The sequence below is a fragment of the Apodemus sylvaticus genome, chromosome 10, assembly GCF_947179515.1.
Source record: "Apodemus sylvaticus chromosome 10, mApoSyl1.1, whole genome shotgun sequence".
NCBI lineage: Eukaryota > Metazoa > Chordata > Mammalia > Rodentia > Muridae > Apodemus > Apodemus sylvaticus.
In genome coordinates this window covers 93,569,568-93,582,257 of record NC_067481.1, presented here as the reverse complement: position 1 = coordinate 93,582,257, position 12,690 = coordinate 93,569,568, and the positions used below count along the sequence as shown (strand labels likewise).

Below are 12,690 nucleotides of genomic sequence, written 5' to 3'. Positions count from 1 at the left end.
GCCGCTTTTTCATTTTAGATCTCCTGGTATATTTCAGGGAGCACAGAGTGTCCTAACTTAGAATGACTATTGGGCTCTCTAGTGTACTCTCTGGCATATTCTCTCTCTCTCTCTCTCTCTCTCTCTCTCTCTCTCTCTCTCTCTCTGTCTCCCTCTCCCCACCTTCTCTCCTTCCCTCCCCCCTTCTCTCTCTCTCCCCATCTAGTCCTGTGGCTAGAGACATGACAATATCCTAGGGCTAGAGCTCAGTAAGCAACAGAACCATTGGTTAGCATAGACAAAGCTCTGGATCCAGTCTCTAGCTAGGAACAAAACAGGTTGACCCCACTGTCTCAACACTGCCTCACTGTTGTTCTCCCCAGGTCTGATTCCCAGTGTAATGGAGTCCTGACTCTTTGCAAAGTAGGACTAAGTATCTTACAACTCAGCTTGGAACACAAGTTCAACTGCACACAGAAATCCAGGAGAGTTTACCTAAACCAAGTCATGTGGGAATAAGTAAAGTAAGACAAAAGCTCTTCTTCAGCTTCCTCACTCACTCCCCTCTCTCCTCCACCTTTCCCATGTGCTCCCAACTCAACAACCACAGGGCCTCAAGCATATTAAGTAAGCCCTGACCACTGAACCACACACCAGTGCATCCCTCTCAAGTAGTAAGTATACCCAATGGCTTCCCTAAGATTTATCATGAACTACATGGAATTATTACTGGACCTTATTTTCTTCATTTCTGATTTACAAAAAAAAAGCCTGAATGTAAAATTCACTGAGATGGAGATGGAGAGGGGGTTGGGGAGTGAGGAAGAGGGGGAGAGAGAGAAGAGAAGAGAAGAGAAGAGAAGAGAAGAGAAGAGAAGAGAAGAGACGAGACGAGACGAGACGAGACGAGACGAGACGAGACGAGACGAGACGAGACCTGGGACTAAGAAAACCAGGCCAGAGTAACAAACATGCTAGGAGCTCGTTCTCATCTTCCAAACTGCTCAGCAAGGGAAGTCTGTGGCATGACTATGCTTTCTTTACCAAGCTCATTCTTACCTCCTCTCTGCCTTTTTGACAGACTACTTGATGTTAATGTGAAACAGCAAAAGAAATTCTACTCAATCACAGTTTTCTGGATCCACAACTCTAGGCTTGATCTATCTAAACCTTAGCTTCTTCTGATTCCTATAAACTCCTCTCTATTCTTTTTCCACAAACATGTTTCTTTTTCCCCCCCTGTTTTTCTCCCCACAGCCATTTAAAGTTAATCTCCCCATTAAATGAGGTCTGGGGTGGAAGAAAATGGGAAGAGACTGATGAGAAAAGTCTTCTCCTTTCTCTCAGTGTGCTGTTTGTTTTTTGACAGATCAGCAACCAATAGGCTCTTGGTCATTTATTGAAGGATGTGGAAGAAGAAGGGACCAGAAATGATGGTTCTCCACACTGGTGGAAGCTGTGTGTAAGAAGGAGCAGCTGTGACAGAAAACCTCTCTTTGATGCCCTCTCATGTTGCCTATGAATAGCTGAAAACCCAAGCACACTAAGCATTTTGGTTCCTTATCTCTGTGTGACAAAGACAGGTGTGTTGGCATATATCTTAAGTCCCAAAATCTAGAAGAATGAGGCAAAGTATTCAAAGTTCAAGGCCAAACTGGGTGACACAGAGACTTAGAGGCCAGTCTAGCTATCTACTCAAAATAAAAAGTATCTCTGCCCCCTACAAAAGAGAAAAGGGCACTAAATATTTTTTGAAAGCCTCTTACCATGATGTAAGCCATTTTTCTGGTACATATTACTTGGCAAGGTATCTCGACTCCACTCAGATGGCCTCAGAATCCTCTCTTGCTGTGATGGTGTAAGCTGCTCACTATACTCCCAGAAGTACCTTCTTTTCCCTCTCTTCCGAGAAGATATGGAAGTCATCTCCTTCAAGTCCTCTACAGAGTCATTTTCATAACCTTAAAAAACAAGGTCCCACAACTGTCAAGCTCTGACATTCAACAAGTCTCTCAGAATAAACAAAATTCTTCTATTTGTAACTTGAGATATTTCTTTCATCTGAAGTAATGATGTCATGTTAAAAACAATAAATCAAATTTATAAATTACAGTATGTAGATCTTAAACTTGTAATATCCAGAAATTAATAAACATTCCATTACCTAGCTATCTGTTATGGGGTACAGGATATTATAGTATCTTCACATGATTAAGAGCACAATTAAATACTACATAGGAATCAACGTGCCATTACAATAAGTAACTAATAAGAAATGGTGCCAGGCACCATGTAGATATTTAACTTCACTGATGTCTAACTTTTTACAAATCAAGTATACTATGTGTTTATAAATTTGCTCAGATAATAAAAATCCAGGAAGAGATGTCACTGCTGGGGATACATTGAGAAGTACTCACACATATGTGTGTAATTTGAATTTTTGGAAAGTTTAACAATGCTGTCAACTATGGACAAAAGTACCCCAGTTTACTATGTTGGTTTAGGGTTAGATAGAAATTAGCCTAGAAGAGTTCAAGCCACATTTATTCCATGTGTACAAGGGTACTGTTCTGTATTAAATATGTAAGACCTTATCTATGTGGAATTAGTTATAGAAACTTAATAGTCTGTAAATAAAAAGGTGCTACAGTAGAATGGTCCTTAGATACTATACTGTGCTTTCTAAATGTCCTTTTAATATTTGCATCTACAATGCTGCTCACAAAGAGCTGTATCTACAGTGGCATCCTAGTTTTGTAGCAGCAGTGATTTTTCTTTTTTTTTTTATGGTACTTCTTCTGAAAAAGTACAAAAAAGGAAGTTCCCAAGCAAATAAACATAAAGGTATATTCTAGGTCATTCTTTAGCAGACTTGTTCTTTATTCTATAGCATTGAAGGATATACTCCCCTTACTAATGAAAAGTTCGAGAAAATACTTAATTCTGAGCTGCTGAAATTGTTGAATAAAGTCAGTTTAGGAAGCCTGGTAACCTAAAATGTCATCAGAGAATGATCATCATAGATGAACTCCACTGGGCAGAGGTGGGGCGGTGGGGGACATACATGCCAAGTAAGATGACCACATTTTCCTTCTGGAACTATTCCTACCAAGTGAGGATACCTATCCACTAGGGAGAAAGCTCTTTAAATGTTAGAATTTTACCAACTTTTCTTCAGAGTCACAATCATAAGAGTATGATTCTATTTATATAAGAGAAGACAGAAGAAGTACTGTTGCTCTCAGGGTTCAGGTAGAATCAGGACATAGTTATAAAGGAATGTGAAGGGACTTGTTGTACCTTGATTGTGACAGTTGTTACATGAGTGACTACATTCACTTGTCAGAACTCACACACCCAAAGTATTCATACAAGAGTACGTGACAAGCAGAGTCAAGTTTTGCTGTGTGAAAGTTATACCTCAATAAACAGGCTTTAAGGAAAGCAGTTTGGACTGTAACTCAGTAGTCGGGGCCACTCAGTGGCATGCGTGAGGTTTGTACTCAAAGTGGGGAAAGACATATTCACAGAGTGGTGTCTGGGCAATGGTGCAGACAGACTGCTTCATTCCTAATATTTACAGTACATTCTGTGTGGCTCAACGATGTAGAGAATGCGATGTTTCTTCCTCTGCTGGCCTTTAAAGAGTGCACACAGAGAGATGAGGTAGGTGCTGTTGTATTTGTTGAATTTGTTTCACTTTACCCCTGACCACACTATGTCACAACCACTGTCAATTACCTTTCACCAAAAACAATGCGGAATGCAGTGTGACAACGAACCCTAGGTTTTCTTAACAACAACAACAACAACAACAACAACAACAACAACAACAACAGTGCCCAGGCAAGTGAGATGGCTCTGAAGGTGAAGACACTGGCTGCCAGATTCAGCAACCTGAGTGTGATCCCCAGAACCCAGATGGTAGATGGAGAGAATTGACTCCTACAAGTCATCCTCTGACCTCCATGTATGTATTACGGCACCTACACATACACAATATACAAACAGAGATAGAGAAAGGAAATAAAATCTTTTTTAAAAGGTGTAGAATGTATATTTTATTGTAGATAAAAAATTTTACCTTGCTCTAGTTATTAACAGATCTTTGGAAAAGAGGATAGGGTCACATTATGCCACCAGCTGAGGCATTTTTAGTTGGTGCTTGCTCCACAGTAAGTAAGCAAAAATTACTGGCTTACATAGATTTCACAACCCCAAACAGACAGACGATAACCAATGCTCTTGTCTCCCTACCAGCACCCATAACCAGTGTTTTACACAATTAGTTCTTCCCCAGTCCAAAGCACAGGGACCCTTTCTTAAGCAAGCCCCTTTCCCTCCATATTTCAATATGTTCCCTTAGTCAGCATCTACCTTTGCTCCTCTGCAGGCGGCAAGGCATGTTCATTTACTCAATACTCATGCAGTTCATTTGATGTTTCTAAGAAGTGACTGCCTCAGCTGCACAGACAGACATGATGAGAGGAACCTGACATTAATAGCAGAACTGAGCTGGGTCAGCTCTTAGGATTCAAGGAGCCTAGCTCTGAGTACACATCTTGCTCTCCTACCTAACTGGCTGGGTGATCCAAAAGTCTTGCTCACTTTATGCTGAATTCAGAGTCAGAGCAATGTTTATTTCTTCAATTTCTTCATCCCACCCAAATCAGGTAGGGTTAGATTTCCTTATGTGTTCAATGCTCCCAAGGAGTATTTAGGAGCTGCCAGCTTTCTGACCCAACCTTTTCTACTAACATGTCTTATAAATTTATTACCACTCCATTCCCAACTCACAGAGTGTCTCCAGCCATAAACTTTTCAATATAAAGGCCATGGTGACCAAATGACATGCTTACTCACTGATCTAACATCCAAGGCCATTCATTCTTCTCACAAAATATGCCGAAAGGAACTTTTTTCTGTAACAGAAGTCTAACCACCACCACCACCCAAAATGAATCTGTGGCCAAGTTAAGTTTTACAAGCCATGATCCTCCATCCCTGGCTGGCCAAGCCACGGAGCACATAAACATATTAATAGACTCTGAAAGTGCCTGATATAGTGGTTCACACATTTAATTCCAGAATTCAGGAGGCAAGGAACAGGCAGATCTCTGTGAGTTTGAGGCTATTCTGGTCTACATAGTGAGTTCCAGGACCCAGGGCTACAGAAAGACCCTGTCTCAAAGAAAAAAAAAATAAAAAGAAAAGCATGAATTTCAGAGGATCTGGGGAGGCTGCTTCATGGTGGAGCTAGCTATGGCACACCATGTGCAAGGCCAAAGGTTCAATCCCCACCACTGCAATGGCAGGGAGGAATGACTGAAAAATCCCAAGAGCAAATAAACCTGTTCAAATCTAAATTCTATTAAGGTAAGGATTCCATTAATCACCATAAAATTATTATGCAATACCTAACATAAAAGATACTAAAACATGTTTTGATAAATGATTTCTTGATTCCCTTCTCTATACTGCTTCTTTTTTTGTTCATATACTGCCATAATTATCTAACTCATTTCTTGCTGACATGATTAAATTAAGATAGGACTGTGGTGCTCACTATATCCTGGTACTTGGGAAGTGGAGGTGAGAGGATCAGGAGTTTAAAGTCAGTGGTAGGTATATACCAAATCTAGGCCAGTCTGGACTGCAGTAGATACCTTGCCTCAAAAAAAAAAAAAAAAAAAACAAAAAAAAAACAAAACAAAAAACGATAGCAAAAAGGAAGTAAGAATGCCATATTTACAAACCATCAAGACACACAGCTGCGGTCTGAACAGACTACAGGTAAAGCCAACTGTGAAAAATGCTCAGTGAGAATTACAAAAGACGCTCTCACTTTTGTTCTTGAACCATGCAATTTAACAACCCTAACAGTTGTAGACAGTTTGCAGAATAGGCTCTATTAGCACTTGGCAGTCAGTTCAGAAGAGAAACTGAAACTATTTTGTGCCTCTCCTGGAACTTTGCAAGCTAGTCAACTACACAGCCATTTGCCAAGAAACAGAATTTCAGGAGTTGATCATCACAAAAAATCCTTTGTAAACCAGTCAGTCAACCCCAGACTAGTGCTCTGACAGGAGAATACTAGTCTTACTTTATTGATTAAAAAAAAAATCTTCGTATTTCTCACCCACAATTTCCTTTTGCAGCCCTCAAGTTGGTAAATCTTTCTTTCAAGAAAAGAAATAATTTGTATCTGAATTTTTTTAAAAGCCCAAATAAGTTCTTCAAAAGTGTGTTAATTTTATGGTTCATGTCATTCATTAATATCTAGAGTACTGCACAAACAATCCTAACCAAAAGATTCACTTCAAGTCAACTGAAAGTGAATGAATTTAAATGGCATATTCATTCAGACAGTAAGCAGCATTGTCACTTAGATCCAAAAGGAGCACCAGATTCCACTACAAACTTACTGATACTTAAAGCCACTGCCTAGCTGCTCAAGAAGAGCAGTCTCCAAACAAGACTTATGCTATGGAAGAAAAGGAAAGAGGATGTTACTAGACAGACTAAAAACCATGTAGTCTCTGTATAAATCAAAATTCTGAGAAAATAGATATGGTGCCATGAAGACTGAGTTTTCTTGAGTTCACCTATGTTATCCCAAAAACTAAAAATGCAAATCTAATATGGTGGGCATATCAGTGTGGTATGTTAGAAGACTCTGGGTAATAAACTGGGAAAAGCTAGATGCCAGCCATTTGAAGATGTGTATAGTAGCTGCACATCTGTAGTCTAATAGTAAGGAAACAGAAATGTATAAAGCAAAGGAGGGCCTTTCTAATCTGCCAGCTACAGGGGAAGTGGTGTCCAGACACAATCTTCCATAAAGACCCTTATGGGGCTGGGCAGTGGTGGTGCATTAATCCTAGGACTTGGGAGGCAGAGGCAGGCAGATTTCTGAGTTCGAGGCCAGCCCGGTGTACAGAGTGAGTTCCCGGACAACCAGGGCTATACAGAAAAACCCTGTCTCAAAAAAACCAAAAAGACCCTTATGGGGCAGGGCATCACATGCCTGCTGAGCCCTCAGATACTATGAAAACCATAATGGTCACAATCCAAGATAAGGAAGAATTTTTCCTGACCAGCAAAGTTTGATCTTTGCTGGTAAGCAACTGCAAGAATGATGTGCTTTGTCTGACAGGGCATTCAAAGGAGTCCACCTTCATCTTTTGTTGAGACCTTGTGGTGATGCTAAGGGAAGGAGGAAGCCATATACTACTAAAAAGGTTAAGTTGACTCTACTGAAATAAAAAAAATTACAAGACAAAAACAACAACAACAACAACAACAAAACGGTAACAACAAAAAACTTGCCAACCCATACCCTTGTAAAACATAGGCAAAGCATTACTGGGCTGTGTGCTGAAATCTGGCAAGCAGACTGACTAAAACTGACTAAAGAAGTCTGCATCAGAACCACAAAGTATTCAACAACATGGTTGGAAACAGAGTTGGCAAAGAAACATAAAAGACAAAAGTTCCAAGCAGACTTGAACACTAGAAGAACCATCCCAGAGACAGACCTGTGACCCTAACTGTGAAGAACAGCTCAGAGTTTAATAGACATCTGGATGAGCAGGAAAGACCACTGAGAGTTGAAGTTGTGAGCAACAAACAGGGGAGACTGCATTCAGACACTATATTGCACCAAGCTCTTCCCTTTAATACTTCTTTATTTTAATACCCAGAGCCAATTTAACCAAATCAGTCTGTCCTGTTCTCCTTTTACCCTTACTCATCTGGTCCCCTTTCTTTTCTTCTAAACTTCAACTCTTTGCCTTTTCACCTTCCATTTGATAGTTTTCCCAAAAATTACAGGCTAGCCTGATTTGCAGGGCTTTCTTATCTTACCCTGCTGGGCCCTGGGAATCTTTTAGATTATTCTGTTGTACTTCTTTCCATACTTCTTTTCATTCTTCTTTAAGCAGGCTGCCTCACTGTGGCCCTATTTCACCTTCTCTCTTTACTTTGCCTTCCTCTACTTTTTCTGTATTGACCCAATACTAACCACTAACTCTTTTTTTCCCATTTCTACTCAACTGACATGAACTGACACCTTAGTCTATCATGCTGTCAGTGCTCATTTATTTTCTAAAATAATTAGAGCTTAAGGGGTGATTGTTACCTAACTGACTGCAAATTCACAGTAGGACTATATTTTGCTAGTGATTTTTTTTCTGTAGACAATATTTTATAGAGTCCTGGAGACTTAACTAGTGCACCAAGCACCAGTATAGCAGAGCAAAATGGCCTCTCAAGCCTATTGAATCCTAGTCTCTCTTAAATGTTTTAAACATTTCTAATAGAAGAGAAAGAATGATTTTTTTAAAAAAAGAAATCAATCAACAACCTAATCCCAGATACATAAATCCCTATGCAAAAATATAACAAACAAAAAAAGCAACATGACCCCTCCAAAATTTACCAATATGACAGTAATATCCTCCAATGACAATGAATTAGATGAAATTCCAGACAAAAAATTGTATTTAGAAAAACAAAAAGGACATAAGCAAATTCCTGAATGAATTCCAAGAGAATATAAACAGCTAAACAAAAAAAGAAATCAGCACTGGACACAAGTGCTGGCTAGTTTTTAAATAATAAAATCAGACTAAAGAGATTTGTGATCACCTAACCAACTCTATAGAAGGTACTTGAAGGAATTCTCTGAGCTAAAGAAAAGATATATTCCATGTAGAGATCTGTCTATTTTATAAGGACACATATGTTTTCTCTCATTTTGATTTCCTAGATTTTTACATAGATAGATGAAATCACCTATAATATGGAAGTACAAGTGACATCAGGGGGAAAGAGGAACTACACAGGAAGGGGAAGTGCAGAGATAAGGCAGAGCAGTAGCAGGACAGCGTTTCTCACCCTTCCTAAGGTTCTGACCCTTTAGTACAGTTCCAAAGGTTGTGGTGACCTTTAACCACAAAATTAATTTGTTGCTACTTCATAATTACAATTTTGATATTGTTATGAATCATAATATAAATATCTGGTATAGAGGATATCGGATATAGGACTCCCAAAGGGGTCGAGAATGGGTATGAAGAGAATGTACTCAGTATACATTGGTGTGTGTGTGTCTGTGTATGTCTGTGTGCGGGGGGGGGTGGGGGGGGGGGGGGGGGGGGGGGGGGGGGGGGGGAGGAGGGAGGGAGGGAGGGGAGGGAGGGAGGGAGGGAGGGAGGGAGGGAGGGAGGGAGGGAGGGAGAGAGAGAGAGAGAGAGAGAATATGAATATCAAAGAACTAAAGACAATGACTGGAAGTGTACCAACAGTGGTAGAATACTTTCCTAGCATATGCAAGTCCCAAGATTTGTTGCCAGCACTTCAAAATTACATGCTGACAGTCAAAAACCAACATACTGAATAAATCCTTACTTATCAACCCTTAATGATATTACAAAGTAAAGTTAAATGTGACAGGGAAATGCTTCTCATCCAGTATTTGGGTGGGTGAGGCTGGTGAACATGAGTTCAACGCCAGCCTAAAGTCCATAAGCATCCTTCAGGTGAAGGAGCCAATCAAGTGGAAGTGAGATAGGAAGGTGGCCCATGACAATGTGAGTTAGACTTGGAGCAGACTTTAAGCACCATGCTATCAGTAAAGATAATGAAAAACTGTGTATGCTGATAAAAGGGGTTATTTCATCAAGAACTTGTAAATATACCCACACCAAAGCACCTAACTATGTAAAGCAAATAATAACATTACTGACAAGAAAAAAATGCTTAATTTAGTGGTGAGGAACTTAAACACTACCTGTCTTCGATAATGGATGGATCAAAAAGAATGACTAAGGACACCACAGACTTAAACAACATTGAAGACAAGATAGACATACATAGAAGCTTCCATCCCATAGCAGTGAACTTCAGATTCATTCAGAGAATAAACAACATTCTTCAGGACAAATTATTAAAACTGCAAAACTGAACTAGTTTCACAAACTTATGAAGGATGAAACCATACCAGTTTTTAAAATTCTGATAACACACACACACACACATACACACATACACACACACACACACACAATGAAAAACAAAAATGGCTTAAGGATTTTATTGACAGACATGGTGGTTCTTGTCTGTAATTCAATTGGCGGTGGCAAGAACACCATGAATTTAAGAAAAGCCTGTGCTACACAGCAAGTACCAGGCCAGCCAGAATGATACAGTAAGACCTTGCAGAAAGAGGGAAAGCAAGAAAGGGAGAGAAGGACAGATAGGAATTACAAAATAAAAAGCAACAGACTACAAACCAAAGGCCAACTAAAGTTTTCCCTTTTAACTCCTGTCTTAGTGTTTTTATTCCTGCACAAACATCATGACCAAGAAGCAAGCTGGGGAGGAAAGGATTTATTCAGCTTACACTTCCACATTGCTGTTCATCACCAAAGGAAGTCATGACTAGAACTCAAGCAGGTCAGGAAGCAGGAGCTGATGCAGAGGCCATGGAGGGATGTTCCTTACTGGCTTGCTTCCGCTGGCTTGCTCAGCTTGCTTTCTTATAGAACCCAGGACTACCAGCCCAGGGATGGTACCACCCACAATGGGCCCTCCCCCCTTGATCACTAACTGAGAAAATGTCCCACAGATGGATCTCATGGGGGCCCGGATTTAAGTTTAATGTGAAGGAAAACAGCAGAGAGGAGGAAAAGAGATGGTGTTACAGAGAAGGAAAAGAGGAAGGAGAAGGAAAGAGTTAAGAAAGGAAGGAGTGAGAGTAGGGAGGAGATAGAGGCAGAATGGAGAAGGCCACACATCTACCCTAAATAACAAAAGTCAAAGAAAAATCATGATATTGATCTGGTAGATGAAAATCTTAGGGGTAAGACTCCATAAACATAGGCGATGCAAATTGGACAGACATGGTTGTCAAAGAAATGGGGAAGAGAGACCTCTTCATTGTTAGTGAAAATGTAAACTGGTAGTTTGTATGGAAAGCAGTATGAAAGTTCCTCAAAAAACTGAAAATAGCTGGCATGGCAGCATGGACCTACAATCCTATCACTCAGAAGCCTGTGTTGCAAGAGGACTCCAAGTTAGAGACCAGCCCAGATTACACATTCAGGGCCAGTATAAAGGAGAGAGCTAGACCCTAGCTCAAAAAAGGCAGGCCAGACATTGCAGATGTATCTCAGTGATATTTGTCTAGCACTGGAACAAACAGGGTTTGCCCAGTACAGAAAAACAACACAAAAAAAACAATGGCCATAGCTATTGCTCATTGGAAGCCCAGCACAGAATATACAAGGCCAGCATCTAAACTAACTAAATAAGAATAAAAATACCAAATGATCCAGAAGTCCCTCTTCCCTGAAAAGAGGCCCGAGGAAACAGCTCTGCTCTTTCAGAAGACCTGAGTTGGATACTCAGTATCCATGTCAGGCCACTCACAACTGCCTGCAACTCCCACTTCAGCAAATCTGACACCTCTAGCCTCTGAAAGCACCTGCACTCAGGTGAGAATATCCACAAACACATAATTTTTTGAAAATAAGATTTATTTATTTTATGTGTAAGAATATTCTGCTACATATATATCACATGTGTGCCTGCTGTTCAAGGCAGTCAGAAGAGGGCATTGGACCCACTGAACTGAAGTTAACAAATAATTATAAGCCACTGCTTGGGTGCTGGGAACTAAATTTCGTTCCTCTGAAAGAGGAAACATGCTCCTAACCTCTGAGCTATCTCTCCAGCCTCTCACAAACATAATTTAAAATAATAAAAATAAATCTTTTTGTTTGTTTTAAAAGGCCAGATGCACACCTTTAATCAGAAGATATTCAGAAAACAGAATCACACAATCTCTTGTGAGGTAGAGGCCAGGCTGGTTTCCACAGCAAGTTCAGAACAGCCAGGGCTATATAACAAGACTATGTCTCCAAAAATATTAATACGAAAGTAGAGCCGGGCAGTGGTGGCACACGCCTTTAATCCCAGCACTTGGGAGGCTGAGGCAGGCAAATTTCTGAATTCGAGGCCAGCCTGGTCTACAGAGTGAGTTCCAGGACAGCCAGGGCTACACAGAGAGACCCTGTCTTGAAAAACCAAAAAAGAAAGCAAGTAGAAAGCATTCTCTTGAAAGTTACCTGTACTCCTACATTTACAATACTTCTAACATCCAAGCAAATGTACAGATACAAAAATTCCAAGTACATACAATATAACTTATCCTCTAAGGCTTACATTTATGACAAGATGAATTTAGTTGTTATGCCAACTAAAACAGAACAGGCACAGAAATACAGACTGCAAAGTCTCCACACGTGGGACTAAAGTCAAACATGTAGAAGTAGAGAGAACATGGTTGTCAAGAACTGAGGACATGTGGACATGTGAGGTATTCATCAAAGAGCAAATTGCTGTTTTGTAGAGTAACAGTACAGGAAATAAAGTTAATACTCAAAAAAGAAAACATAATTATGCCAAGTAATGGATGTTAGTTAGCATGTACTAACAACATGTATCAAAATACCATGCTGTGTATCTTAAAATACATCTCAATGAAAGTAACACAAAATCAAGGAAAAGCAAAATCACAACTAATATGGCATAAGCAGCACACCTATTGCTTGCCTGGGTGGCCCTGACATGTACTTATCCTAGGATCCACCTGCTGGTAAGCACCACTGGAAAAGGCACTTCCTCATATTCCATTCCCCTTCG

General features: G+C 40.1%; 1 protein-coding gene across 4 annotated transcripts in view; it reads right to left on the bottom strand.

Moving 5' to 3' along the window:
* Nucleotides 1-12,690, bottom strand: part of Crebrf (CREB3 regulatory factor) — a 56,941-nt gene that overhangs the window by 14,763 nt on the left and 29,488 nt on the right. For 3 of the 4 annotated variants that reach the window (XM_052195585.1, XM_052195584.1, XM_052195583.1), the window contains one exon: nucleotides 1,746-1,940. The exons of the other annotated variant lie outside the window; for it this stretch is intronic. In XM_052195585.1, coding sequence (XP_052051545.1) covers nucleotides 1,746-1,940 — 195 coding nt within the window. The remainder of the gene's footprint in view (nucleotides 1-1,745; nucleotides 1,941-12,690) is intronic. 4 annotated transcript variants of the gene reach the window in all.